This window comes from Lissotriton helveticus, chromosome 11 (genome assembly GCF_964261635.1).
Source record: "Lissotriton helveticus chromosome 11, aLisHel1.1, whole genome shotgun sequence".
In the NCBI taxonomy this organism is placed as follows: Eukaryota; Metazoa; Chordata; class Amphibia; order Caudata; family Salamandridae; genus Lissotriton; species Lissotriton helveticus.
The window spans coordinates 671,479,155-671,506,229 of NC_136072.1; the positions used below are offsets into that span (position 1 = coordinate 671,479,155).

The 27,075-nt window shown below is 49.3% G+C and overlaps 1 protein-coding gene across 1 annotated transcript in view; it reads right to left on the reverse strand.

The window, feature by feature from the left end:
- The window catches only part of LOC144791758 (zinc metalloproteinase-disintegrin-like VLAIP-B), a 4,238,988-nt gene that overhangs the window by 4,021,887 nt on the left and 190,026 nt on the right, over positions 1-27,075 (reverse strand). Inside the window, exon 5 of the mRNA XM_078666527.1 lies at positions 1,350-1,426. Within this exon, the coding sequence (XP_078522653.1) occupies positions 1,350-1,426 (77 nt within the window). The remainder of the gene's footprint in view (positions 1-1,349; positions 1,427-27,075) is intronic.

Genomic DNA, 27,075 nt, shown 5'->3' on the forward strand with positions numbered 1-27,075 from the left:
ATGGATTAAACCCAGATCTTTTGACTGGGTGTGAGTGTTTGATTGGTTCGGATGCTCCGTCCATCACCACCCCCTTTTGTACCGCAGAAATTCATAGAAACGCGGAAGAACGAACAATAATGCCCAGTGGAGATCATCAGCTTCGCCAGCATTTGAAAAGGAAAACCACTTGTTTGTGGCTTGTGGTGACCCCAGGCATACTGAGTCACTAAAATAATGGTGCAAAGGTGCGGGGGGAGCAGCAAGAGCAGCGGCCTCCATCCAAAACAAGTTCATAGTCTCCACCCTAAATTAGGTGTGACTCTAAATGAGTAACCCCTCAAGTATTTCCTGACAATTTAAGTATTCCACTGATGGAGCCTTCACTCTACAGCTGGGAGTGGTATGTCTTCAAGGAGCAAAGATTAGGGCTGCCCTACTTGAGGCCTTAAAGTGGTGCAATGGGAGTTTTCCTGTTGAGACACCCTCACATGTGTGGTTACAGCAGTGATGTCCTTTGGGGACTATGTATAAAGATCAGTTCTTTACCTGAAAAGTCAACAAAAGCGAATGCCTTTTAGGTGCTGTGGCAATATTGCATCATGATAAGTACCAATATCTCCAAGTCATACTAGACATTCCCTCTTGCAATGCATTAGTTAAATAATGAGACTGAAAGCCACTTGTGATAAAACATTTCAAGCTTTACTGCCAGTATTACGTGCCCTCAGTTATGGTTATTTGTGAGTATTGCATTTGTTCCCATAATGAAATGCTTGCTGAGATAATGAAGTTAAAAATCACTGGCTTTGGTGCCCGTATTAAGTGCTCTAACTCCAAGTTATGTTCACCCTGTCATTTTGGGGTAAGATAATGTTTACAGATGTGATTTGTTATACCAGACCCCCTCCCTCCTTGTAGGGAATCCTGAAAATGATTATGCAAGGTCATCCGAAAGTATTTCCATCTGCCTGTGTATATTTGCAAATTACTGCATAGTATTAAGTAGTGTCTAATAAATTTACTTTTTTCCTTTTTCAAAAGAAAAAGCACGAACTGGACAATCATGTATTGAGTGTTATTATTATACATCTGTGATTGCTGACTAATAGCCCACACCACCTCACTTGAGTAGGCCTTAGACTGCTCCGCTTCACTCCACTGTGAGAATCAAGCGCTACAATGGGGTGTTTGGTTTCCACTGAAGGATAAATGTAGACCCATTACTTGTGCAGGGTACACAACTAATGACTCATTTATAGTCATGATATGCAGCACTGTACAAGTAGACCCCTAATAAAGTAATAACAATCACTTATGTGCATTAATCAGATTGTAAATTGCATGCAGCACACAGTTTTAGATCTTACCTCACACCATTGCATAGGCTAATGGTGGCTTCAGAGTCGCTATCATTCCTTACATAGCCATGATAATAACAGTGGTCCTATGGGAAACAAACATTTAATTTACTATATTCATTGATATAAGCATCAAATTATTTCTAGCACAAATGATGCGCAAAAGAACATATAATATAAGTAAACACAAAGGCAACCCAATAATCAACAGGATCAATGGTAATCCACATTTTAAGGAATAAGGGTTCCTAAGTACTCAGGTAAGAACAAGTACTCTGGAGAGACAAATAATATCCAGGATTAGTTCAATTGGACGTATAACCATCTTTTTATTCGGAAATGTAACCATAAATTATAGAAGAACAACCCTGCAGGGTAATCCTCAACAAGTGTTAAAACCACTGAGAAAATAGGCAAAGAACATTAAGTGACCATCAATACTGTACACAACAGGGATCACTTATTCGTAGAACAGAACACTGCTTCACCAACAAAACAAATATACACATTTATAGGGTCAGAGCGTTTTACGGTTGACGACGTTTTGATCCATAATCAATACAGGATTATCATCAGGACAACAGAAATTGCTGGAGTTATATACAAAAAAAGCATACATAGTGAACACTTATCAAAGCGTAACTTGGGCATTATGTTTACAGACCTCAGGTGGGAATATAGCGAGAATTGCCAGATTCAACAATTCATGATACTCCAAAGAGAAATCCACGTATGGTAGATGCATCCATAAGACCTCAATCAGCAGTGCTGTGTAATCCAAAATATACACTATGTTCAAATCAATGTATAAATGTGATAATGTCTAGTACAGGGACCCGACCGTAGGAGTGTGGAAGTGCAAATGAACATAAGCATACATAGCGCAATTTGAGGCCAGTATCCCTCGTTGGAAGCCCTGGAACCAAACCCCTGTGCACTGTGTCGACTTGCCATTGCCAAAGCTTGTCGGGTTACAAGAATCTCCAGCATCTCTTCCTGCCAAGTACAGCATCCTCACCGCATCCTCTGCATTTGGGGAGTGACCCCTAATGGAGAGCCCCCTGAAGCAAGACATTGATTGCATGCTGCCTCCCCGAGCCTATGACACTATCTGTACACCACTCCAGAAAGGGGTGTGTAGGAGGATGCCAGGACCATTGGTGTAGCACGGGGAGCAGTCGAGGGGCTGTTGTGGGGCCTATGCGTTGCTTTTGAAGTAGCCGGGCTCAAAGTACTGAGATAGACTGGGCCCTGGCTAGTGGAATACCCCCTGGCTGTGGGGAAACGGACAGTATGCGCCCCATCTCTTGGAGCCTAGATCAAGGCACTGTGATAACGCGGAGGTACCGTGCAGAGAGGCTGGGTCCTAATACAATATCACCCTGATGAAGCCCAGCCTTGGAGGAGCAGTGCAGACGCTGTGGGGGCTAGGCGCGCCTGGAGTTTTGGCCGGCCCTGTGGAGAACTGAGAACCTGCAGTTAAGAGGTGGCACAGTGGCAAGCGGGCTGGCGCCATGACCATGGTTTCTATGTGTTGAAAAGTCACCATTCCTGGGCCATAGGAGGCGAGGCACTGGAGAGGGGCTGTGCAGAGAGACTGGACTTGGCTGGTACCTATGCTGAACATGTGGGGGCAGACAAACACTCCCCGCTGATCGCCTGATCCCTCTGTTGACTCCTGGTGGGCATACGGCTCTGTGGAGTCCCACACAGGATCGGTATGCTGAGGGTGTTTGCTGCCGGACATAGCAGGCTCCACCTGGGGAGCGCCCCCCAGAGGCCCCACATTTCCATGAGGGGATACGTCCCACTGAAGCCGCAGAGATGGACAAAGCAAGGGCTAAACAAACAGGAACTGCCACAGAACAAGACAAAGCCCTACGAGAACAAGAGCAGGACAGCCTAGAGTCACAACCAAAGGTGGAGCCCATCCAACAACAAACATCTAAGATATTAGCGGCTATCTCTGATACTAAGTCGATGTTGCACCAAGACATCAGTACTGTGTCTGTTGGCCCGGGCTCCTCCGTGCCGAACAACATCAGCGCAATGAAAGGTGGTGGAATCAGGACTCAGAGAGTTGTTCCCAGCGCAACAAACTCTCACACAGCAGGTAGCAGAACTCACTGAGCAGGACAGGATCCGGACCTTGGCACGTAGGGCGGAGGATGGAGAAAGCCGTAGCTGACGAAACATACGGATCCTTGGTCTGGTGGAGGGGATCGAGAATGACAATATGGTGGCGTACCTGGAACTGTAGCTCAGCACCATTTTACACACTTGAGATAGCGCACCGGGCCGTCAACCACGACCAGTGGTGGCCAGGCTGCTACATTATAGGGAAAGAGACATCCTATCGCAAAAAGCTTGAGCGAATGGCCCCCTTGTGGTGAGTAATAATAAGGTCTCAATGTTCCTGGATTACACCCTGGATGTCCAACAGAAATGCGCCTCGTAAGTGGAGGTGAAGAGAGCACTAAGGGAAGCGGCCTCCAGTACTCCCTCATGTTCCCTGCCGGCTCCGCATAGCCCTGGACGGTAAGCCTCACTTTTGTGATGACCCCAAGGAAGCCTTCGACTGGATGGAAAAAGACACACAATCGATGGGCGGAATGCAGAACAAATCAAAACATTCACCCCAGTCAAGAGATCTGGGATAAATCCATACTTCTTTTGCTCACCATGCCACCCCAGTTTAGACCTGGCCATATGCAAATCAATTTTGACCCTGTGCCTCATGGGAACAGTCCAGCCCGAACTGCCAAACCAGATCCTCCCTGGACCGGAAACAAACATCCTAGGACCGGGTTCGGGGTTTCACTCCTCATCAGCAAGGATAACTTGAATCCAGTGGCACTGTGAGCCCGGAACCCATGTCTGGGCATACTAGGCGCATTTAGGGCGAGAAAGAAAAAGACACACAATTGATAGACGGAATGCAGACCAAATCAAAACATTCACTTCACTGTGCAATAGATCTGGTTTAAATCCATCATTCTTTTGCCCACCATGCCACCCCAGTTTAGACCTGGCCACACGCAAATCAGTCTTGACTGTGTGACTCATGGGAACAGTCCAGCCCGAACTGCCAAGCCAGGTACTCTCTGGACAGGAAAGAAGCATCCTAGGACCGGATTAGGGGTTTCACCCCTCATTAGCCAGGATAGCCTGAATGCAGTGGCACAGTGAGACCGGGACCCACCTCTGGACACCCCAGGTGCACTTAGGGCAAGAAGGCAAAAGAAACACAATTAAAGGATGGAATGCAGAACAAATTAAAACATTCACCCCAAGTCAATAGATCTGGGTTAAATCCATCATTCTTTTGCTCACCTTGCCACCCCAGTTTAGAACTGGCCATATGCAAATCAGTCTTGATCCTGTGCCTCATAGGAACAGTCCAGCCCGAACTATCAAGCCTGGTCCTCCCTGGACAGGAAACAAGCATCCTAGGAACGGTTTCGGGGTATCACCCCTCATCAGCCAGGATAGCTTGAAACCAGTGGCACAGTGAGACTGGGACCCACGTCTGGACACCCCAGGTGCACTTAGGGCAAGAAGGCAAAAGAAACACAATTGAAGGATGGAATGCAGAACAAATCAAAACATTCACCCCAAGTCAAGAGATCTGGGTAAATCCATCATTCTTTTGCTCACCATGCAAACCCAGTTTAGACCTGGCCATATGCAAATCAGTCTATACCCTGTGCCTCATGGGAACAGTCCAGCCCGAACTGCCAAAAAATGGATTTAGGCTCAGATCTCTGTACTGGGGTGAATGTATGACATCGTTCTGCATTCTGTCCATCAATTGTTCTTTTTGCATTTGTCACCTGGAGTGGGATGGGTATGCCCAGACAGGAACCCCTTTCTCTCCATGCCACTAGCTTCAAGCTATCCTGGCTGATGAGGGGTGAAACCCCGAAACCGGTCCTAGGATGCTTGCTTCCAGGCCAGGGAGGACCTGACTTGGCAGTTTGGGCTGGACTGTTACCATTGGGCACAGGGTCAAGACTGATTTCCATATATATGGCTGGGTTCGAACTGAAATGACACGGGGAGCAAAAAAACAACGTATTTAGGCCCAGATCTCTGTACTGAGGTGAATGTATGACATTGCACTGCATTCTGTCCATCAATTGTTTTTTTCGCAATTGTCACCGAGTGGAACAGGTGTGCCCAGATGTGGGTCCCATGCTATCCATGCCACTGGAGTCAAGCTATCCTGGCTGATGAGGGGTGAAACCCCAAAACCGGTCCTAGGATGCTTGCTTCCAGTCCAGGAAGGAACTGGCTTGGCAGTTCAGGCTGGACTGTTCCCATTGGGTGCAGAGGAAAGTTTGTTTGGCATATATCTGGGTTCAAACTGGAATGGCATGATGAGCAAAAACACTACGGAATTAGGCCCAGATCTCTGTACTGCGGTAAATGTATGACATTGTTCTGCATTCTGTCCATCAATTGTTTTTTTTTTACATTTGTCCCTTGAGTGGAATGAGTATGCCCAGACATGGGTCCCGTGCTCTCCATTCCACTGAAGTCAAGCTATCCTGGCTGATGAGGGGCGAAACCCAGAAACCGGTCCTAAGATGCTTGTTTCCAGTCCAGGTAGGGCCTGGCTTGGCAGTTCGGGTAAAACTGTTTCCATTGGGCGCAGGGTCAAGACTGGAATGGCATGGGCAGCAAAAAAACAATGGATTTAGGTCCAGATCTTTGTACTGTATGATATCATACTGCATTCTGTCCATCAATTGTTTTTTTGAATTGGACTGTATAGAGGCATACCAGTCAGCGCAAAGGCTACATAAAGCACTAGAAATCCGTAAACCCAGAAACTACTTAAACGAAGACCAAAGTGCACCGCATCGAAGAAACCAAGCCTCTCACAGACTGTGCGTGAGAGAGAGGCGGTGCTGCAGGCCCTGGCTGAGATCGTCTGCGAGGGTGGCTCTCCATCGTAGGCAGGATCGGGCTCCATGAAGAGGACCAAAGGATCAGACTCAGACTCCTCGGATGAAGCTCTCTTGATCTACCAGTGGTGACCCCGAAGACCGCAGATAAAATCATATAGCCAGCGTCCCCACCACGAACGGCAGCACACCTGGACCCTCTGAGGGAGCCGGCATCACCTTGAATCCGTAAATGACTTACCTTGGCTGGATGAGGCCAGTGCACAAGGCACCGCTCCACACCATGTTGTTCCCCATAGCATCGCTCTGCGCACCACAGTGTGCTAACCTGTGCAGTCAGGAGCCCCCCTAAAGGCTCTTACTGTGACTGGTTTAGGCCTTTATCAGTTTCCAAAATAAAACATTTCAAGTATGGGCAGATGGCCATTGCCAGTATGCTCTGGGGCTGGGGAGTTGTTGATTGTTGGTATTTCTTCGGTTTCATATGCTTCGTTTGACACACAAGCGGCCACACCTTTTTTTTTTCAATGACCTAGGTGAGGGATACGGGAGGGGTAGATTGGAACTACTTAAGTTCTCACATGGAATATTAGAGGCATGGGGTCAATGACTAAGCTCCACGGCATACACTATTACCTAAAGCGACGTGGTATACAGATAGCTCTCTTACAACAGACACACCTCATCCAGGGGTAAAGAGAAAAACTGCATAGGAGATGGAGAGTGCAGGTATTTGCTACCACATTCTCAGCATACCCCCAAGGGGCTCTGATATGGATTCGACCAGGGGTCCCTTTTGAAGTAACGCGCACCTCAATAGACAAAGAGGGCAGATATGTCCTCCTTGCGGGACGATTACTGGGCCAAGAGATCAGGCTATGATGCTTCTATGCCCCCAACCAAAACCAAATGGTCTATATGACCTACCTCCCTGCTCGTATAGCCGACATAAAAGTGGGGCATGTGGTTTTAGGAGGGGACCTCAACTGTGTGGCTGATGTGGTGCAGGACCGCTCCCACACCACCTTTCAGGAGCGGAGGCCAATAAGACAATGGCAGTGCTGCGTGAGTGGATGGCCACTGGGAAGTACAGGACATTTGGAGACTCCAACACACGGGGGACATGGAATGCTTCTTCTATTCCCACATACACCAACTCCACACGAGATTGGATGCATTCAGGTCCCCAGACATCAGCGGCTCCATTGGCTACACAGAATATCTAGATCGGACATTCTCAGACCATAGCCCATTGTTGCTGTCATATCGTCCCCATGGGCAAAGACCGCCGATCCCCACGTGGAAACTTAACTCCCTTTCGTTGGAGGATGTACCGTTTGCGGACTCCCAGCAATCCTTAGTAGATACGTACTTTGTCAATAATGCATGTTCGGCGTCCTCTGCACTGGTGGAGTGGGAGGCATTCAAGGGCATACAGAGGGGTCACTGTATGGAACAAATGACTTGAATACAGAAAGAATGGCACCGGGAGCTCCTAGCCAGAAGGAGAGCTGCGCACGCTATACAACATGCAGGGAATGGGGGTACAGGCACATACAAGACTACTTGCCACATAAAAACAATATGATGAGGCCCTCGAGAGACTTAGATCACACAACTACAGGGAATACATGGATAGAGTGCAGGGTGAAGAGGGGGAGGCGGGTGGCGTGGCTAATCCATCCATAGAGACCCAAGGTTCCCCAATTACTCGCATTAAAACCAAAATAGACACAACTGACTTTAAGCAGGGTAGGATTATTGGCCTCTTTCAGAGGTATTCCAAACAACTATATACCGCCCCCTAGGAGAACCCTCAGGTGAAACTTTGTGCTTTCTTAGCCCCCTTGTGCCTCCACACTGTGGAGGACCATATTACAGAAGAGCTGGGTGGCCCAGTCACTATCCAAGTGGTCCAAGGGGCCATTGCTTGGACGGCTGGCGGTAAAACACCGGGCCCAGATTGCCTTCAAACGGAGTTCTATATAAAGTATGTAGCAGGACTGGCCTCCCCACCTGGTGACTGTACGCTGAGGCTCTACGACTAAGACACTTAAAAAACTCCTCACAAAATGTAAAAGAGATCCCGCCCCCCTCCCCTCAAAACGTCCGGCCCGTAATTGTGGTGAAAGATTTCAGACCCCTGTCCATGCTCAACACTGACTTTAAGATATTAAGTACAATTCTAGCGTTCAGACTGTTCCCGCATATGAAACAGCTGATCCATCCTGATCAGAATGGGTTCATCGTCTTCCATACCACCTTGTATAATCTGCACAGACTGTATTCAGTACTTTATCATTTGGGGGCCAGGTCTCTCCCACAGGCTGCCTTTCTATCAGATGACCTGGAAAAGGCGTTTGATAGTGTGAGCTGCGACTACCTACTTGAGGTCTTGCAGAGACTGAGGTTGGGGGTGGAATGGGTGAAGTGGGTAAGACTGCTATACACCCACCCTACAGCTCGGGTTAAGACAGGCAAGACTATCTCACTGCAGTATGTGATAACAAAAGGCACCCACCAGGAATGCCCCCTATCTCTTCTCTTGTTCGCGTTGGCGATAAAGCCATTGGATGCGCTCTTTCACCAGGGTGGGGAGGGCCTGGGTCTGATGTTGAGTGGTAGGACCCATGTCATCTCCTTGTAGGTGGATGATATGAGCTGCCTGGGTGACGCTGTGAGGGGGCGAGAACTGCTTTTGGGCTATTAGATGCTTTTGGGACACTGTCGGGCCTACGGATCAACTGGCGCAAAACATACCTGTTTCCAGTGGCTAGCCGCTTACTAAGACCCAGGGTAAGTAAGTAAGTGTTTATTGTACAGTTAATTAAAATCTTTACAAATGTGCATCTCATGTCATTTTCCAGGACAACAATTTAAAAGGCTGTGAGCCACCATTAAAAAACACAATGAAATAACATTAACATGAGCCCCCCAAAACCGTAGTGGGCCAAAGTCCAGATTAACGACTTTTGTAAACAGAAGTTTAGCAGCAATGCAGGAAGTACATTGTCCTCCTTAGTCAGAATCTTAGCAGCAATTCAAAAGGCTATTAGCCACCAATAAAAACACAATAAAATAACATTAAAGTGAGCCCCCCAAAACCTTAGTTGGCCAAAGTCCAGATTAACGACTTTGGTAAACAGATGTTTAGCAGCAATGCAGAAAATAAGCTATCCTCCTTAGTCAGAATCTTAGCAGGTGCCAGAGTGTGCAGAAGAAAGTGCAGAGTACAACAGCAACTTTTTTGGCTCAGTGCCGTGCAGCAAAAGTTAACCCACTATGGTGTTCAACGTTAAGCTCTAAGGGTACAGCAGGCTATCTTCATGGTTGATTAAGACCTTTGCACCAAGATAAAATGCTTACATTTAAAACGATTGAAAGATAGTAAGAACTAATTGTGCAAAATAGGAAAAGGTTTCTATTAACAGCTGATTTTGAATATTCAGTGCTAGCGTTCCACAGCGTGAGGCTCCCGGCCCGATTGCTGCTTTGGAGAGTTGTTGTGGCGCAGGTGCACTGCTCCTTCGACCGTTCAAAGTTGGATGATCCATTTAAGTGCAAGGTGTGCCAGGGTTCAACTATACTGGAGTTCTCGATATATTGGAGATACAGTCAGAGTCTTGCGCAAGGTGGGTCAGGGAACCGGATTCAGCCCAGTTGAAGTGCCACCTCCCAAGCAATCAGGCTGTTTCTTGATACTGAGTTCAGTGGCGGTTAAGAATTTTACCAGGCAACAGCTTTGTTGGATGTCCTCACCGAAGAAGCGTGTTAGCACCGCTTGCCTACAGGTCCGTATATGTTTCTTATTGAAGAGTGGTCTGAGGAAGGACCGGCACCCCGTGTTACTTCCCTACATATGTTGATGAGGTGCACTATGTCCTCTTCTCCTTCCCTGCAGAGTTGACAGGTTGCTGGCGGCGGAGGGCGTAGCCACAGCGGCAGGTGGTATGCAGATGGTAATAAGCCTAGAGTGAATCTCAGAAACTTCTCTGGATTTTAGAGAGGCTGCTGTGGAGGTATGCTTGAGGTGATAGTTGATTTAAAGTCTTTATGGTAAGCCAGCCATGTGCACGTTCTGACAGGATGGGCTTTGTCTTGTATGATGGTTCTTTTTTAACAATGTTGTTTACTATTTTTTTTAAACTCGCATAGGTCCCTGATGATTCCCAGAGGTGCTGTATCCCCAACTGATCAAGTGCAGTGTCCAAATAGTGTCCGGCTGGGCAGGTCTCTGTGGCTTGTAGTTCCTTCCACAGGTAGGCGTTTAGCGAATCGGGCTGCCCTCTTTTGATTGTATACCAGTTTTTAGGTCTCGCCTAGACGAAAGCAAAAAGCGAAGCTTTTTGCTGTCTAGCGAGACTACTTATGTCGCCACTTTGCAGGGATTCCGGGGAATGTGGACAGCACAGCAGACTGTCACGAGCGTCTCCTGCTGGAGATTGCACCTCGTGAGCGCGCACGTCGTCACTCACGCATGCGCACAAACAAAGGCATCCACACACTGCATATACACACGCACCCCCCCTTAAACATACACACGCGCACACAGACAGACAGACGCACGCACAAACACACTCAAACAGACACACACACACGCACGCGTACACCCCACCCCCACTCACCCCTCCTCTCACTCAACTTACCTGTTCTGGCGGTGCACGGCGGCGGCTCCTTCTCCTGGGTGGCGGTAGCGCTTTGCGGGGCTCTCTCACCACATGAGAGCCCCGCCTTACCCATGCGCCCGGCCGCTCTTCACCCGGTCCCCCATCTCGGGACCGGGACTCAATGCGGAGCCTTCGTGGCTCCTCGGGCAGCTCTCTCTCGCTCTCGGCGCGATGGGGCGGGACTTCCGGTTGGGGCCGCGCTGACATTGGCCGGCTTCCCAACCGCTTCCGGGTCGTCGCGGGCAGCGCGGCGGCCCGGCACAGCCATGATGCGTATGTTTTTTCAGTCGGTGTCGACGCAAGGGTTGCCCGGGGCTGCACAGAGCGGTCCATTGGCCACAGATTGGGGCCATTTGGCGCCTCCGAGAGGCAGTCTGCTCTTGGGTTCGAGAGATGCCTTGGTGCAACGTGCGTCCACTGCAAAGCTCTGTGGCAAGAGTTCCATATATGCGACAACAACACAGTGGGATAATGCACCGCGGGCTGAGATCTCTGCAAATTTCAGCGCATTTTTTCTGATCTCATCAAAGTGGCCAAGGTGGTTAGTGGACCGTTTGCTTTACTTGTTTATTTTGTAACTTGTGTTTCATGTGTTCTGATTCAAGTAATGCTGGTCTGTGCGCACAGCGTACGTTGCCTACAAGTCAAGTGTTCTAGCATGACGATAGCTGTAGGGTTAATGCACCGGTTGCGGAGCTATGTGAATAAAATGTAGCCACAGGTTCCAGTTAGAGTAAAGAAGATTTGTGAGTGAATACGCCATGGCGGTAAATAACCTGCAAATGGCAGATTCCATCCCAGTAACATTACTGTTTCGAAATAATAAGAGCTACAGGGCTCGATGCACTGGATGAGCTAAGATACAGGCCGCAGGTTCAAATACCAGTAAGATAGCGGATGGGGTAAATGCACCTGTAGCAGAGATACTTAAGCAAACCCACAGGTTACAGCTTCATACCAGTAAAATACCTGAATTGATAAATGCACGTGCTGCAGTTGTCTTCAAGCTAACCCGTAGGTCACAAATTACAATTCCAGTAAGATAGCGGAGGGGATACATGCACCTATAGCAGAGATATTTAAGCTAACCCACAGGTTACAAGTTCCAATGCCAGTAAGATGCCTGAGGGGTAAATGCAGCTGTTGCATTATTCTGTGTGTAACCCACGTCGGGATAACACACCCAGTGAGAATGCTCGGTGAGTTAATGTTTCCACTGCAGAGCTCCGAGTAGTCTTGAGCTATTGACGTTGAAAATAACAATGCCTTTTATTTTCGTTTTAAAAGATAAATAAAAGACATTGTCATTTACAATGCCAATAGCTTAAACTTGTGTAACTGCGAGACCTATTGCATTGCAAATGCTTGTTAATAAATGCTCCTACGCGAGACAACTCTTGTCTTTGTAACCCGAATTCTAGCCTCATTTGTGCGGATGATGTATTTCCTGGTAAACTGTAGATCATTCGCAAAGCTTTTGCTATGGTGCCATTCAGTGTTTGAGCATCTCTCCCTCTCATGGCTTTGCTTCCGTAGGTGATAGATGGTATTAGTTTTACCTGTATCACCCTGGTTAGAGGCAGGAAACATGGTCCAGAGATCTTATTTTTTAGGTTCCTTAGTGCCACTGCTGTGATTCCTCTCTTTTTTATGGTCTCACGTTGAGCCGTGTAGTTGCCTTTATTATCAATGATTTATCAATTTTATCATGCAGATGTAGATAGAGATTACAAGTATTATATGCTTTTTTTTCCGTACCCTGTATGGTAATTCGGAGTGCTTGCATTGCGTTGGGAGACTCTTGATTGTATGGCATTGGGTCCACTGCATAGATGCTCCTTATAGAGCTATATGTAGCAAGGCCTCCCTTGCTGTGGCCGAATTTGGCACTTTTTATACCTGGTAAATAGTGCAAGTTAAATCCGTGCAATGCTGTTGGTGATTCGATATCCATCTTATCTGATAGGTATTGCATGGCATTAACAGACATTTGCATTGTGTGCAAAAGTGTTGTCCAGATGTCTTCTTTTTCTTGCAATTTTTCCTTTTCGATGTTGGGTTTTGGAGAGCTGATGTTTCTTCCTTGTGGTTCACCTCCAGGGTCGATGGAGTATGAGGCTACCAGTTCCTCTCATTCCTCTGGTGTGAGGTACAATGATTCTGATTCCGTATCCTGAGTTGTTGACGTTAGTGCCCCTTGCGTCTTTCTGTTAGGTTGGGCTTGGGCAATGTCATGTCCAAGTTAGTTCCGGGGTTGATCGAGCAGGCCATTCTTGCGCTGACAATTGAGGAATGGTTTGTATTTTTCTGGCTGCCATTTTGATTGGCATATAATAGGGGTCTTTATTACTCACGGGGGCCTCCATAAGCTCTTGCCCGGATGTGGTTAAGGGGTTGGAATGCTGTTCTAATATGGGTTCCACTTTAGCCTCCGGCAGAGCTTTGTATAGTTTAAGGAGTCTAGGGAGTACAATTCCTCCGCTTAAGGTTTTGTTGTTGTTTGGGAGCTGCCTGTGTTCTTGTAGCTCCTCCTCCTCTTCTTCCGTTCGGTGTGGTGACCTTCTGTCCAAGGATTCTTCCTTAATGTCCCTGAGATGGACATGATTGTTGGTGCTTTCTCTCCCTTCTTTCCCTTCCTTTTTTGTTGCCACTGCTTAGCTCGTGGCCTGTCCAAGGCCATCTTTCTCGCTCCCATTCCGTTTATTAATATTTTCGGGCATATCCGGCTCTGAATGGCCCCAAGTATCTTAGCTTAAATGCCTGTTTTCCTTGGATCTTTTCTTCTTTGCATGCATCTATTAGACCTGCTGCATGGCTTTTACCGGTGACTGATGGCTCTCCACAGTCTATCTTCAGGTGCTGCTTTTGTGCCCTCTGATATGCCATCTGGCGTGCGTCCTTCATAAAGAAGAATTTAGTATATATTTTTGGTTGGCGACTTGATTTGGTCGAGGTGGGAACATTGATTGCCCCACTTGCCATGATGTTTGTCAGGGTCTGCGGGCTGGTGAGAAGTGGTGCGATCAGGGGGATGTCCTCCTACTTCATACTCATCTGGTCATCATCGCTTCCTTTAATGGATGCCTTCTTAGTTGTCCTCAGAGTTCTTTTGTTGGGGTTAAATGCCATCTGCTGCTGCCTTGACTGCCCCGATCGCATTGCTGTAGCTGTGGTTGTGGTTTTTGTTGAGACTGTTATCAATGCCCCTTTTCCAGTTTTTCCCCCCTTCTCTCTTCATCTCCTTAGCCGAGCCTTAGCCAGAGATGGGAGCAGCCTTATTAGCTTCGTCTTTGTCTTTTTGTCTATTTGTCTAAAATCTTTTGTTCTTATGCCCTTTTGTCCTCTTGTCCTTTTATCCCTTTGTCCTTTTTCCCCTATTAATTGTCTGGCAAATGTAGTGTGTAACCTGTAGCCAATAAAAGCTGCCGCGAGGCACCACGCCTTGGGTTTGTGCGGTCGGTCGGTGTGGTTGGGTGGGGAAGCACCAGGCCAGGAGTGAAATAAATCGGTGGGTTCTTGTTGTGTGGAGAACCCCCGGTCTCCTTTCTCTGACCACTGTCCTCCATGGCTCTGCACCAAATCACAGTTGCAGTCGCGGTCGCAGTTCCAGTCCCAGGGAGCGAATGGGAGCGAGATGGGGGTTCCGCCGCCGCACTGCTCTCTTGCTTGAGAAATCAGTCCCCCACTTCCTGCAGCATCCACCTCCCCTTGCCACCTTACCGCTTTCGACTTCACCCCCTTAGATAGATTAGGTGGGGATAGGTGAGCAGGGCAGAGGGGAGCAACTAGGGTCTGGCTTGTTGGCTGGTTTGGTGATCGTGGCGAAGACAATGCTGTATCTGCTTGTGCTGTGCTCTGCCGAGTTTAGAGGGTGCCTGTTGGTACGTTCCAATCCAGTGCTGGTGCCATAGAGCCTTAATGTCCTGAATATCCTGTGATCCGCAAGCAGCTCCTGAGCCTGTAGGCAGGAAGCGGACCTCCTTCCGCAGTGCTCCGTGCTCTGCCGGGGAAGCCCTGGAGAAGCCCTACACTGTTCCCACTGCCACTGCTGCACCCTGTATGCCGCACCCGGTCTCAGGATCACTGGGCCACCTCTGCAGGGCGAAGTGGGGGACTGCGGTGCAGAAAATCGGACAATCGGTGGACAAACGGTGGACAAATTGCCTGGCGCAGACGTGGAAGTCGAGTAGAGACTGAAGACCCAGGGAGCTTCCTGTTGATCTCAATTGGGCACCCGATACATTTAAATATTTGGGTATCTGGATTTTGCACTCACTGAAGGAGGGCAACTTGGGTATGGCTATCCGTTTGCTCTGCTCTAAAGCTCCCTGCGGCTTCCTATGATGGTCAGAGTCTCTCTAATCAAGATGGTCATGCCACCCCAACTCTTATATTTCTTTGCTAATCTGCCAGTGCTAATGCCAGCACGTTGGTTTTGGCCACTAGATGCCCTGGTGTGAGATCTTATCTGGGCAAAAGGGAGACAAAGAGGGTCATTACAAATCTTACGATGCCCCATGAAGGAAGGGAAACAAGGGGTGCCGGACTTTGAATTCTACCAACTGGCTGCACAGCTGCAGTGGGTGGCTCAAAGATTGGAGGGAGTGAACCATAAAGGGACTTACTTGATAGACTTAGGACAGCACCCACGCCTCTTGCTGGCAAAACTCCTGAATCAGTGGACTAAAGTCCAATGTACCTCAACGCTGCAAACTACGGCCCTGCAGTGCTGGAAACGCTGCACGACAAGACTGCCAGGTGTCCCGAGATAGTCCTGGGCATTACCATTGGTGGGGTTGCCTTATGGAGAGCCACAGCACCCTGGACAGAGGCCAGGATTGAGACGGAGGGGGACTGCCACCAGGACTAAATGGTACTCCCTTTTGCAGAGCTTGCTGACGGGTGTGGACTCTCGCCAGATCAGTTCATTATATACGAGGTGCTGGTACGGACGTTTGGGCGACTGTGGTAGGAACAGGAAAGAACCGGGAACACATGCGGTGCTTTACTCCCTGGTCACACTGGGAACAGCTGGCCACCCAATCAAATGGTTTTATGCATCCCTTCCCGAGGCTTACTTGGCCCGCTGCTGAAACTAAGGGGTAAATGGGAGACTCTTAGATAGTGAACTCACTGATGCAGAATGGGGCAGTGTTAGAATCCCCTAAGACAGGGGTGTGGCCAAGTAAGATGGCGGAGCGGTCGTGAAATCGCTCAGCTCCGCGACCGCCCGACCATGCAAAGGCCTTACCTTCACTCTGGGGATGGCCGACGGCACTCCTCTGGTGTCCGAAGATTTTTAATAGTCGCTGCTATGCCAGACGACCCTTGGGAGCCCGACTGCTAAAGGAGGTGCGAATCGGAGAGGGGCCTCGGCGGCCCTTGCGGACACCCGGCGCCATTTTGTGTGTGTGGAGCTGGCGGGCCCAAACTGTGTCCGGTCACTCAGATGATCCAGAGTGACTTCAGATGCTTGCTGGAGGGGTGCCCCCCCCTCGACGATGACCCAGAGGGGTGCGGCTGCCGATGGTTACGTGGCCGCCGGGGCGCTATGAGTGAGGCGGCAGTGTCTGCCCGGCGTTAGCAGCCCGTAGACTGGAGAGACCTGCGGTGCATCGGGTGAGGAGCGGAGGTGGGGGGGGAGCGACGTGGGCCCCCTCACCTGGCAGATGTGTTGGTCTCCGCTGTTGTGCCGCGTCCCGGGCGGCGTTTCCTGGTGGCTCCCTCCCGCGCCTCCGTGATGCTGTCTGCCTGTCCTAAACATGGTGATGCGGGAGACATTGAATGTGCTGGTGGCAAGGTGGGCCTGATAATGCCGCAGACTGCATTCGAGGGCGGTGGTGGAGAGCCCTGATAGCGGCCTAAGCAGAGGAGACCTTCTGTGAGCTGCAGGGGGCATTGCTTATATTTGGCGCTTTTGCATCTTCGCACTGGCAAGCCTGATTCCAATATGGTGGTGCTGGAAGTCCTGTTGATGGTGGTGGCAGTCCGAGGCGTGTAAGGTGGCTGACGTTCCATGGGCATAGCGGTGGTAGACTGGCCAAGGATCTTGAGAAGAGAGGGCGCACTTCGATCTACGGGCATTCTATGGCAGCACTTAGAATCAGCGCTGGGCTTACACGGCTGCTCCCCTGTGCTTGGGGGGCAGCTGCTGAGGGGGCCTCGTCAACCAGATGCTCCAGCTCTCTCCTGGGAGGTGGCCCCGGTCCCCCCTGATTTTGGCGCACCCGGGGCCTCCGGCAGGCGTCCTCCAGCACCAGGGGGAGGGTCCATATGCCTCCCAAGAAGCAGACCAACAAGGTCTCCACGTATTTCAGGTCCTCTGAACGGGCAGCCTCCCGGGAGGACCCTGCCCTCTCCCAAGATATGGCGCTCACTCTCGAGGACTTGGTGGCTACTTTGCGGGAGTTTAAGGTGGAGCTCTGCCGAGAATTTAAACACGATCTGCGATCCTCTGTGGATCAGTTGAAGGCTGACCTCACCGAGAAACTCACATAGTTGCGACAAATTGTGGACGCAGTGGGATCCCGACTCCTCGAGGCTGAGGGCCAGGTGCAGAGCCTGACGTCGACCCAGGCCATGCTGCAGGAGGTTCAACAGTCTCTTCAGTCTCAGCTACAGCAGACCCAGCTTAAGGTGGAAGACCTGGAGAACAGGTCCCGGAGAGAGAACATTTGTATCCAGAATCTGGAAGAAGGGGCGGGGGGCCGGACTTGGAAGCCTTTGTATCCGGTCTCTTTGCTGAAATCCTCGCACCTCAGCAACTGAAGATCAAGATTGATAGGGTGCATCGAGTGGGAGTCCTGCAGACGGGGAACCGCAAGCGTCCCTGAGATATCCTGGTTAAGCTGCACTCCTTCAAGATCAAGGAGGTTATTCTCTCGGCGGCTAGGAAGATGGAGGAGGTGTCCTTCCAGGGACATAGGAGCTCTCTTTACCGGGATTTGGCGGCTGCGACTCTGGCCTGGAGACAGATGCTGCGTCCTATCACCACTAAATTACAGGAAGATAAGATCCGCTATAGATGGTCTTTCCCCTTTGGTCTCATTTTCGAGTTTGGTAACAAATCCCACCACATCTGAAGGTTTTGGGACTCCCACTTCCTGAGGATTCAGTCAACACGGGAGGCTCAGAAGCAACGGGGCCACGCGGAGTGGCTCGAATACTTGGCACACAGTTACCAGATGCCGCTGACAGTTATTGCTCTGCGCTTGTATTTGGAACTGCCTGCTCCATGCCCTATGGGCCTTCCGCATATCCAGGGAGATTGAAGCCTCCTTGATTGCCTGGGTCTTTGGTTGGGGCCCGAGGTGACTACTGCTTGCTGGCTTTGTTGTTCTTGGCCCCAATACTTCCTTTTTTGATTCACTTGAGCCTGTTAGGTGCCTTAGATTCATTGCACTTGTGGCGCTTAAGGGGACTCTGGAGCTTCTTTGGCTCTCACCACCCATCCGGATGACCGCTTGGAGCCTCGAAGGCAGTGGGGCCTATGTTCTTGGGCTCTGCACGCCTGCCTTATCACTTCATGGCCTCTTTGAGTCACTGAAGTCCTGACAGCCGCCTTGGTTCCTCCGAATAGAGGGGCGTGCTCACAGGTTGAAGGCAAAACACACAAGATGATGGACGGAATGTTGAACAATGGCAAAACATTCACCCCCAGTCACAGATCTGGGTTTAATCCATCGTTATTTTGCTCACCAAGCCACCCCAGTTCAGACATGGCTATATGCAAATCAGTCTCGACCCTGTGCCTCATGGGAACAGTCTAGCCCGAACTGCCAAGCCATGTCTTCCCTGGACCGGAATCAAGCATCCTAGGACCGGTTTCTGGCTGCACATTTGATAAGTCATCCCAGGAACACTGGGGTTTTTATTTTGTCTGCAAGTTTGTTCTGGCACTGTTCCCCAGATTATCTTAGCTTTGCGGTCGGGGGGTTTGGGCCTTGTCCGGGATTCCCAGTATTCCTCCTTTTATGTCAAGGGGGAGTATTTGCCGAGGTTCTTCTGAGCCTCTGGCTTTAGGATAATGGGGTGGTTGGGGAGTGGTTCTGGAAGGGGGGTCTCCGGTGGTGACTGTGGGGTTCGATTTTTTTGTATTTTGTTGGTGTTTCTTTGTGAGACAGGTGGTTGAGTTTCCAGCGAAGCGGAGTGTAGCGAGGGGACGGTGGTGGGGGTCCTTCTTCTGGGGTACAGGGGCTGATATTAAGAGATGGGGCTACCTGAGACGAGTCCTGAGCGGGGAGGGGGCATATTAGCGTAATGGTTACCATTGCCTCGTGGAATGTCCAAGGGTTAAATTCTCCACAGAAGCGCCAAAAGATTTGGAAGTATGTGACTGATCGTAAATTTGATGTAGTGGCCTTGCAGGAAACTCACTTGAAACGGACAAAGGTCTCTAGGTTGCATCATAGGTGTTACCCAATGATCTATACCTCTTCTGCCGCCTCAAAGCACAATGGGGTGGCGTTGATGTTCCATGCTTCAGCGAATTTCCAATTTGAGTCAATTAAATCTGATAAGGAGGGTAGGCTGCTTTTAGTTAGGGGTCGATTGAGAGGCATGTCCTGTACTTTTGTCTCACTATACGCGCCTAATTCGGGCCAAGCTGCATTTATTTCCCAGGCGCTTGACTTAATCGGCGGCTTTGCAGAGGGTGTTATTGTATTGTTGGGGGTTTTTAATATTACCGGGCAGGGATCCATGGACAGTTCCAGCTCCAACAGGGCGACTCCCAGTACCTTCCCACGTAGTGTGCTACAAAAATTTGCTGACTTGGCGCTCCTTGATTTCTGGCGCTCACTTCATCCCACCACCAGAGATTATACACATTTTTCTCACGTACATAGGTCCTACTCAAGGATAGATTATATCTTTGTTAGTCAGGCATTAGAGGGGGCTCTCCAGGCTGCTCAGATTTTGCCAATATTAGAATCGGACCATAGTCTGATTACCCTGGGTCTCCGCTGGGATGGGCCCTCACACAGAACTCCAAGGTGGTATTTCCCGCTAGCTTAAACTCGAGACCCGGCTGACAGGGATGAGGTGTGAGCAGCCATTGTGGATTTTTTCTCGCACAATGACCCGCAGGACACGACCCTCCAGAATAACTGGGATGCCTATAAAGCAGTGCTTTGGGGGAAATGCATCCAATTAAACTCCAATTTAAACAGGCAAAGGGTGAGGGAAAGGCAGGCCTTAGAGGAAGAACTGGGGGTAGCTGAACGTGCGCATAAGACCAATCCAACGCATACTCTACAGAGGCAGCTTACTGCGCTTAGGGGCAAATTGCGAGCTAGCTACGCCAATCGCGCGGAATTCACCCTACTTAAGATCCGTCAGTCCTCCTTTCTACATGGCAACAAGGTGGGCTCCCACCTGGCCCGCCAGCTCCGTGTCCAAAGAGAAAAGAACTTCAGTGGGGGGATTCTGGACCGCCAGGGTCATATCACCCACTCAGATGCTGCTAAGGCCAATGTTTTTGGGGACTTCTATAGTGAACTGTATAAGGGTAGTTTTCCGGACGCGTCTCGACAGCACCAATATTTAGATAGTTTGGCCCTCCCGCAGTTACCGAAGGCGTCGGCGCTGGCGTTAGATGCCCCCATCACCCAGGAAGAGTTCGGAGCGGCCATCTCGCATCTCAAACTGCACAAAGCCCCGGGTCTGGATGGCCTTACGGCTCATTTTTACAGATGCTTCTCCGCGGAGCTTCTTCCTCACCTCATGGCCCTGTTTCAGGCGGTTGCCTCTGATGAGCAAGTTTCCAGATCAATGGGGGAGGCTGTGTTCTCCGTCATCCCCAAACCTGGTAAGGACCCGCAACTATTTGGCTCTTATAGGCCAATTGCGCTTCTCAATCTGGACGCCAAACTTTACTCTGCGATTCTAGCGGCAAGACTGGAAGTGGTGATGCCCAACCTCATACACCCCGACCAGTCGGGGTTTATCAAAGGCAGACAGACCCATGATAATCTCCGACGCACCATTCATCTGATCGAGAAGGCCACGAGATTTCGGATTCTCGCGATGCTGGTGGGTCTGGACGCGGAAAAGGCCTTTGACCGGGTCGATCGGGCTTTTCTTTTTCTAACCATGCGGAGGCTTGGGTTTGGGGACCCTTTTATCAACATGGTGAAGGCCAACTACTGTCAGCCTACTTCGCGAGTGATGGTTAATGGTTGCTCCTCCTCCCCTTTTGCCCTGAGCAGAGGCACGCGACAGGGGTGTCCCCTTTTGCCTCTATTATTTGCCTTAAGCATAGAACCCATGGCACTTAAACTTCGAGCTAACAACGAGATCCGGGGCATTCCTTTTGGCGGCGTGGAACATAAAGCCTCATTATTCGCGGATGATGTCCTCCGTTCTCTCAGCGACCCGATACAGTCGCTACAAGTGGTGCAGAGTGACTTGCATAGCTTTGAGCAAGTGGCCGGCTTTAAGGTGAAATATTCGAAATCATTCATACTTATTCTTACCCTCTCTCCTGCAGAGGTGTCTCGGCTTAAAATCACGACACCTTTTCAATGGGCGAAACATTCCTTACTTTACCTGGGAGTTCGCCTCACGGCTAAATTGAGCGACCTCTACAAGGCAAACTATCGACCTCTTCTAGCCCAGTTCCAACAGGACTGCAAACGTTGGTCACCTCTTTATATTTCCTGGTTGGGACAGATTAACGCTATTAAAATGTCAGTTTTACCAACATTTTTATATTTATTCCAAGCACTCCCCATTGAACTGAATGGCCCTTTCCTACCAACCCTCCGTTCGTTGCTCACTAAGTTCCTATGGCCGGGGGGAAGGGCCCGCCTCCCTCTTCATGTCCTACGGCGCCCGCATGCCCAGGGGGGCTTGGCATTACCTGATTTTACCTTGTACTACCAGGCTGCCACAGAGTGAATATTATCACTACTTACAGCATAAACATTGGGTTTTGATGCCTCCCTTTCGAGAGGCTGCCTTGAGGGAACGTACGGCAACGGAGAAATTTGTGGCCCTGCGGGCGGGGTCCATTAAGGGGGCCATTTCGGCCCTTTACGAGATGTTGCTTTCCACTACCTTTCCCCCACGGGCCAGATTTATGCAGTTTTGGGAGCGGGTGTTGGGGAGGGAAATTGATGAGAGGGAATGGCTTCAGGTCTGGAGAGATATTTGCAAGCACAACCATTCCTTGTCTCTTCGAGAAGCTCACTATAAACCTCTCTATGACTGGTACCTCTACCCCACTAAGCTTCGGCGTATTTTTCCAGACAACTCCGATCTGTGTTGGCGGGGATGTGGCCTCCAGGGAGACTTTAGACATATTTGGTGGGACTGTCCTAAGATTCGTCCTTTTTGAGATGAGATACTCTCTAATATAAAAGATATTTTGGGTTACCCGATTCCAACCTCCATTGACTTCGCCCTTCTCGGGCTTCAAAACACCCTCTTGCTTCGACAAACCAAGGTGTACCAAGCAATTATGTGGACTTGTTTGGGTGCTGCCAAGCTCACGCTGGCTGCTGCTTGGAAGAAACCCGAGGCTCCAGCTATTTCCTTGTGGCATGCTCGTTTATGGAGGATCATATCCTTGGAACGCTTGGCGGACATCTTTCAGACTGATTATGAAGACTTTGCCCTACGCTGGAGTCCTCTGGTGTCCTATCTATCCCAGGGCCTGCCTTCTGCGGTATGTCCCCCAACTGTTCGGACTATGCATCTCTTTGAGTTCTAGCAGTTCGATGTTGACTGATGGGCCTTGATAGTCTCCCTGAAAGTCTAAGAGGCTGGTCTATATGTCTCCACTAGTGCTTACCTTGTCACCTGCATTTGTCTCAGATGTGTAATGTTGATCTATTCCTTTTGTTATTTTGTCACTACCGGATGTGGGTGGGTGGGAGGGAGGGAGGGGGGAGGCGGTTGGGTTGGCGGTGGGGGGGGGGGGGGGGAGTTCTTTGTTTTTTGGAAAATAAGCATCACTCAACTGTATAGGCCGAGGCCTCGCCTGGAGACTTTGCGAAGCTGAACCCTTCATAGCTATGTCTGCTGTTACCCGGGGGATTGCCCGCCTCTCGTACCATTGAGACGGTCTTGTGTTTGGTTATGCTTGATGCTTAATAAAAAGACAATTTTCAACAAAAAAAATTCAAAAAAATTCCCTAAGAAAATGTCTCGCAATACATCCAATTTAATTATATCCATATGTCCTACCTGAACCCTCACTGTCTTTTTTCTGCCTTTGGCGGAGAATTGAGAGGCTGCCTGAGATGCAAACAGTTGGACGCAGAATTCCACCACATGACTTGGGGCTCTGAAAAGCTGCAAGGCTTTTGGCAAGAAGCACTGGCTAAGACGTACCCTTAATTTAACAATTGAGATCTGCCAGCTTGGACTATTTCCCAGACCACCTATGCCTAAGGTGGGGAATAGGTTTACATACCTGGCCTTGGCGCTGGCCAGGGAACGAATTGGGGTGTTGTGGAAGTTAAAAACGGTGCCACAGATTAATACTCGGATACAAGAGGTGTCTATATGGGCTGGATCTGAGTGTAGAGCACTATATAGGAAAGAGTTAAAGGGTCTACGCGGATATCCAATTGCCGACCTCTGGAAAGACACTATTTACTTGGGAGCACACAAGCCAATCCCATTAGAGGGGATGACGACAGTGGGTCCCCCACGGACTGAGGCATTGAGAACAAGAGGGATGGAACCGGGCAAACCATGGTAGAAGTACAGGGCAACTTTAATTACCTTCTCAACTCCCCCCCCGCCCCTACTCAAGAGCTATGATATGGAATGTAGTTTTCTTGTGAGGTATACCGATAATAATGTACTAAGAAGCTGGGAAGTTTTTAAACCCACATGTGATTATATTGTTTTAATTGTAATAAATGTTTGATACTGCCATATCAGTTTGTTTATTGTTTTTATGTGATTTTTGCTTTTTACATCTAACTGATACTGATCATATTTTGTATTTCGCATAACCGTAATTACTAACTGTACTGCATAGTGGTTTATCCAACACATGACCCATACATATACGTGTTTTCAAATAGGGACTCACTTTTACTTCTTTGCTACACTACCTGTCCCTTTTCTGAGTCCTTGGGTTCCTCCCTTCCTTTCTTTATATTTTTATGGAATGCATGACTACATCCGACAAAGTTACAGGTCGGGTCTGCCTCGACCTGAAAGCATTAAACAATTCTCACCACCCTTAAACCGCCTTTCACATACAACCTGGGTCACCTAACCTGTGCTATTTGAGCTTATCTAGTTAATGTCTACTTAGTTGTATAACTGCTCTGCTTTTCTAAACAGGACCATTATATGGCAATACATCACTTCCACCTGATCGTAATGACCCCAGAAGAAAGAGACACACCACTTATTGCGGCCACTTGTCATGAGGGACACGCAAGCTGATATAACTAGTGGACGCATTGAGTGAGGTGGTTCGGGTACACTGGACACTAAGGGGATGCCTTGCACCCCCACATTGGCAGATACCTACAAATCTCACTTTTGTTGCATATTGTCGCCATATGCTGTATTTTAAGTGTCAAAGGAAAACGTAACACGAAATGTAATGTGTTCATTATACAATGTTATATACGATAACAAAATGCCAATAAAGATATATTTTTCTATTATTCTAATCACTGGCAATAGCTCTTGTAGCATTCCAACTCAACGTTGTTTTGCTCACTTTGCTACCTCAGTTTTGACCCAGCCAAATGCAAATCAGTCTTGACCCAGCTCCACCCAAACTGCCAAACCAGGTTCTCCCTGAACTAGAACAAAAGAACCCAAGATCTGTTTTGCCTTAGTTATGGGCTCATCAGCTAGGTACAGCTTGGTTCCAGTGACACAGTGATCGCAGGAGCCACATCAGGGGATACCTATGCGACTTAGGGAAGTACATGAACCACACAAAAGATTATGGGAGGCTGCATGCAATAAGTCTAACCATTGGCAATAGCTTTGGATAGTGTTCCAACCCATTGTTCTTTTGCTCACCATGTCACCTCAGTTTGGACCCAAACCTAGGCAAATCAGTCTCGACACTGATCCTCGTACAGTCCAGCCCGAACTGCCAAGCCAGGTCCTCCATGAACCGAATACAAAAAATCCAAGACCAGTTCCACCATCACCTTGGTGAACACCTGAGGAGCACTGGCAAAGCCAAAAGGAAGCCTAGTGAACTAAAAATGCTTGTGGCTCACCATGAATAGCATGTAACTCTTGTGGGAAGGCAGGACGGGAATGTGGAAGTTGGCGTCCTGCATGTCAAGCGCTACCATCCAGTCTCCATGGTCCATGGTCCATGGTCTATGGTCCAGTCTCCAAGCGCTATCATCCAGTCTCCATGGTCCATGGCAGACAGAACCTGAGCCAACGTGAGCATCTTGAATTTCTCCTTCTTCAGGAAAAAGTTTTGAGAGGGTGAAGGTCTAAAATAGGGGGGGCGGAGGAAATAGTGATAAGAGCAACCATAACTTGCTTCTGATGTTGGAACCCTCTCAATAGCTCCTTTGGCCAAAAGAACCTGCACTTGTCCAATGTTATGGACTGCAAGCAGGACAGGTGATGTCGGATACTGCCTCCAACTGGTTGCCTATGATGGTAAGAGGGACAACTAAAGGGGTTTTGAGGCTGTTGCGGACAGATGGGGGGTGTCAGACCTCTTACTATGTGTCCCATGAGGCTTGTGGGAACCGAGTTTGTGGTCACGAAAGCGCTAGGGTACCAGTGCGCTTGGTGGCTGGGTTGGAATGGACATGGCTGGTAGCCACTATCGTAGCCACAAAAGGGGCCAAAATCAGAATGTAGTTGGTATGGGGCCATGAAGAGACCCATCAACCGGGCTGAAGTCCGATGTTCTTAAACTGCTTAAGTGCCGAATCTGCGTTATAGCCAAAGAGGTGGATGCCATTGAAGGGATAATTAGACATCTACCCAAAAAGCCAGAAGATCTCAGCCAGGCGTGCCACTGATGATGCAATCGCTTTGCCTAGTGAGTCGGTTGTATCCAGCCCGCAGCCAATGGTGAACATTGCTGCATCCCTACCATCAGCAATAGCCTGAGTCAGCATGGCTTGGGCATCCTCCAAGAACATGGGCAACACTGTGCAGCAGAATTTCAATCTGTGTTGATGTATCGGCCCAAGAGGTATGCATTTTTTACCAATTGCAGCACAAGGCTGGCAGAAGAGCACACCCTTTTGCCAAAGGTATCCAGCCTCTTAGATTCTCTATCTCGTGGTAGGGAACTCACTAAGCTGGACTTTGGAGGAGCTTGGAGCTGGATAACCAGACTCTCCGTGGTGGGGTGGCGCGTGAGAAAAGCTAGGTTCCGAGGAGCAGTGCGATGGGGGTGGTCAGTGGTCCAGTAAACAGGAGCCCCCGTGAGGGGCTTGGGGCATGCAATGAGCAGGACATCCATGGAGGCCTCATTAAAAGGGAGGAGAGGTTCTGTGGGGGGCGGCTTCCTCCTGAGGCACCATCGTCAAGACGTTCTTCTCGACTGTCACAGAGGTCAATGTAAAGTGCCGGGTGCTCAGTTATCCTCCTCACCACCATGGCAAAAAATGCGCCTTCCTCAGTAGCCACACTAATAGGAGAGACTAGGCTAGTGTCTGTGGAGGTGTCCAGACCACTGACACTCGCCAGTTCCTTATACCAGTTGTCCTTCGGCTCTTCTAAGGAGTTATGGTAGCCATATTGATCATCAAATCCTGCTCAATCATACTCTTCACAGGGCCTGTCAAAAAACAGGAGGCCTTGGTTCTGACATTGAAGGTCAGGTTTCAGTCGTAACGGAGATTGGTTCTGATTATGGGGTTATAGTTGCCATGGGGCATCAGCGTTGCCGGTAACTTCAACTGGAACTAGCTAAAGAAAGGTTGCGGTCTCAGGACCACGCCTGTCTGGAACCAGCACTGGATCGAAGTGGCCTACTAGTGTTGATGGCACATGGCCAGCAGAAACACAGTGGCGGCACTCACTGAACCCGTGGGGCCCGAAAGGCACTCCAGAGGAGTCGGCCTGCCCAAAACTGAGGTGCATGGCATTAGGAATTTCAAATAGATGGGATGGGGCTGCCCCTGGAAATTTGGAGAGGTGCGTATGTGACCCAAAGGCAGGCTCTGCGGCTGATGCGTGGAAGTGGGG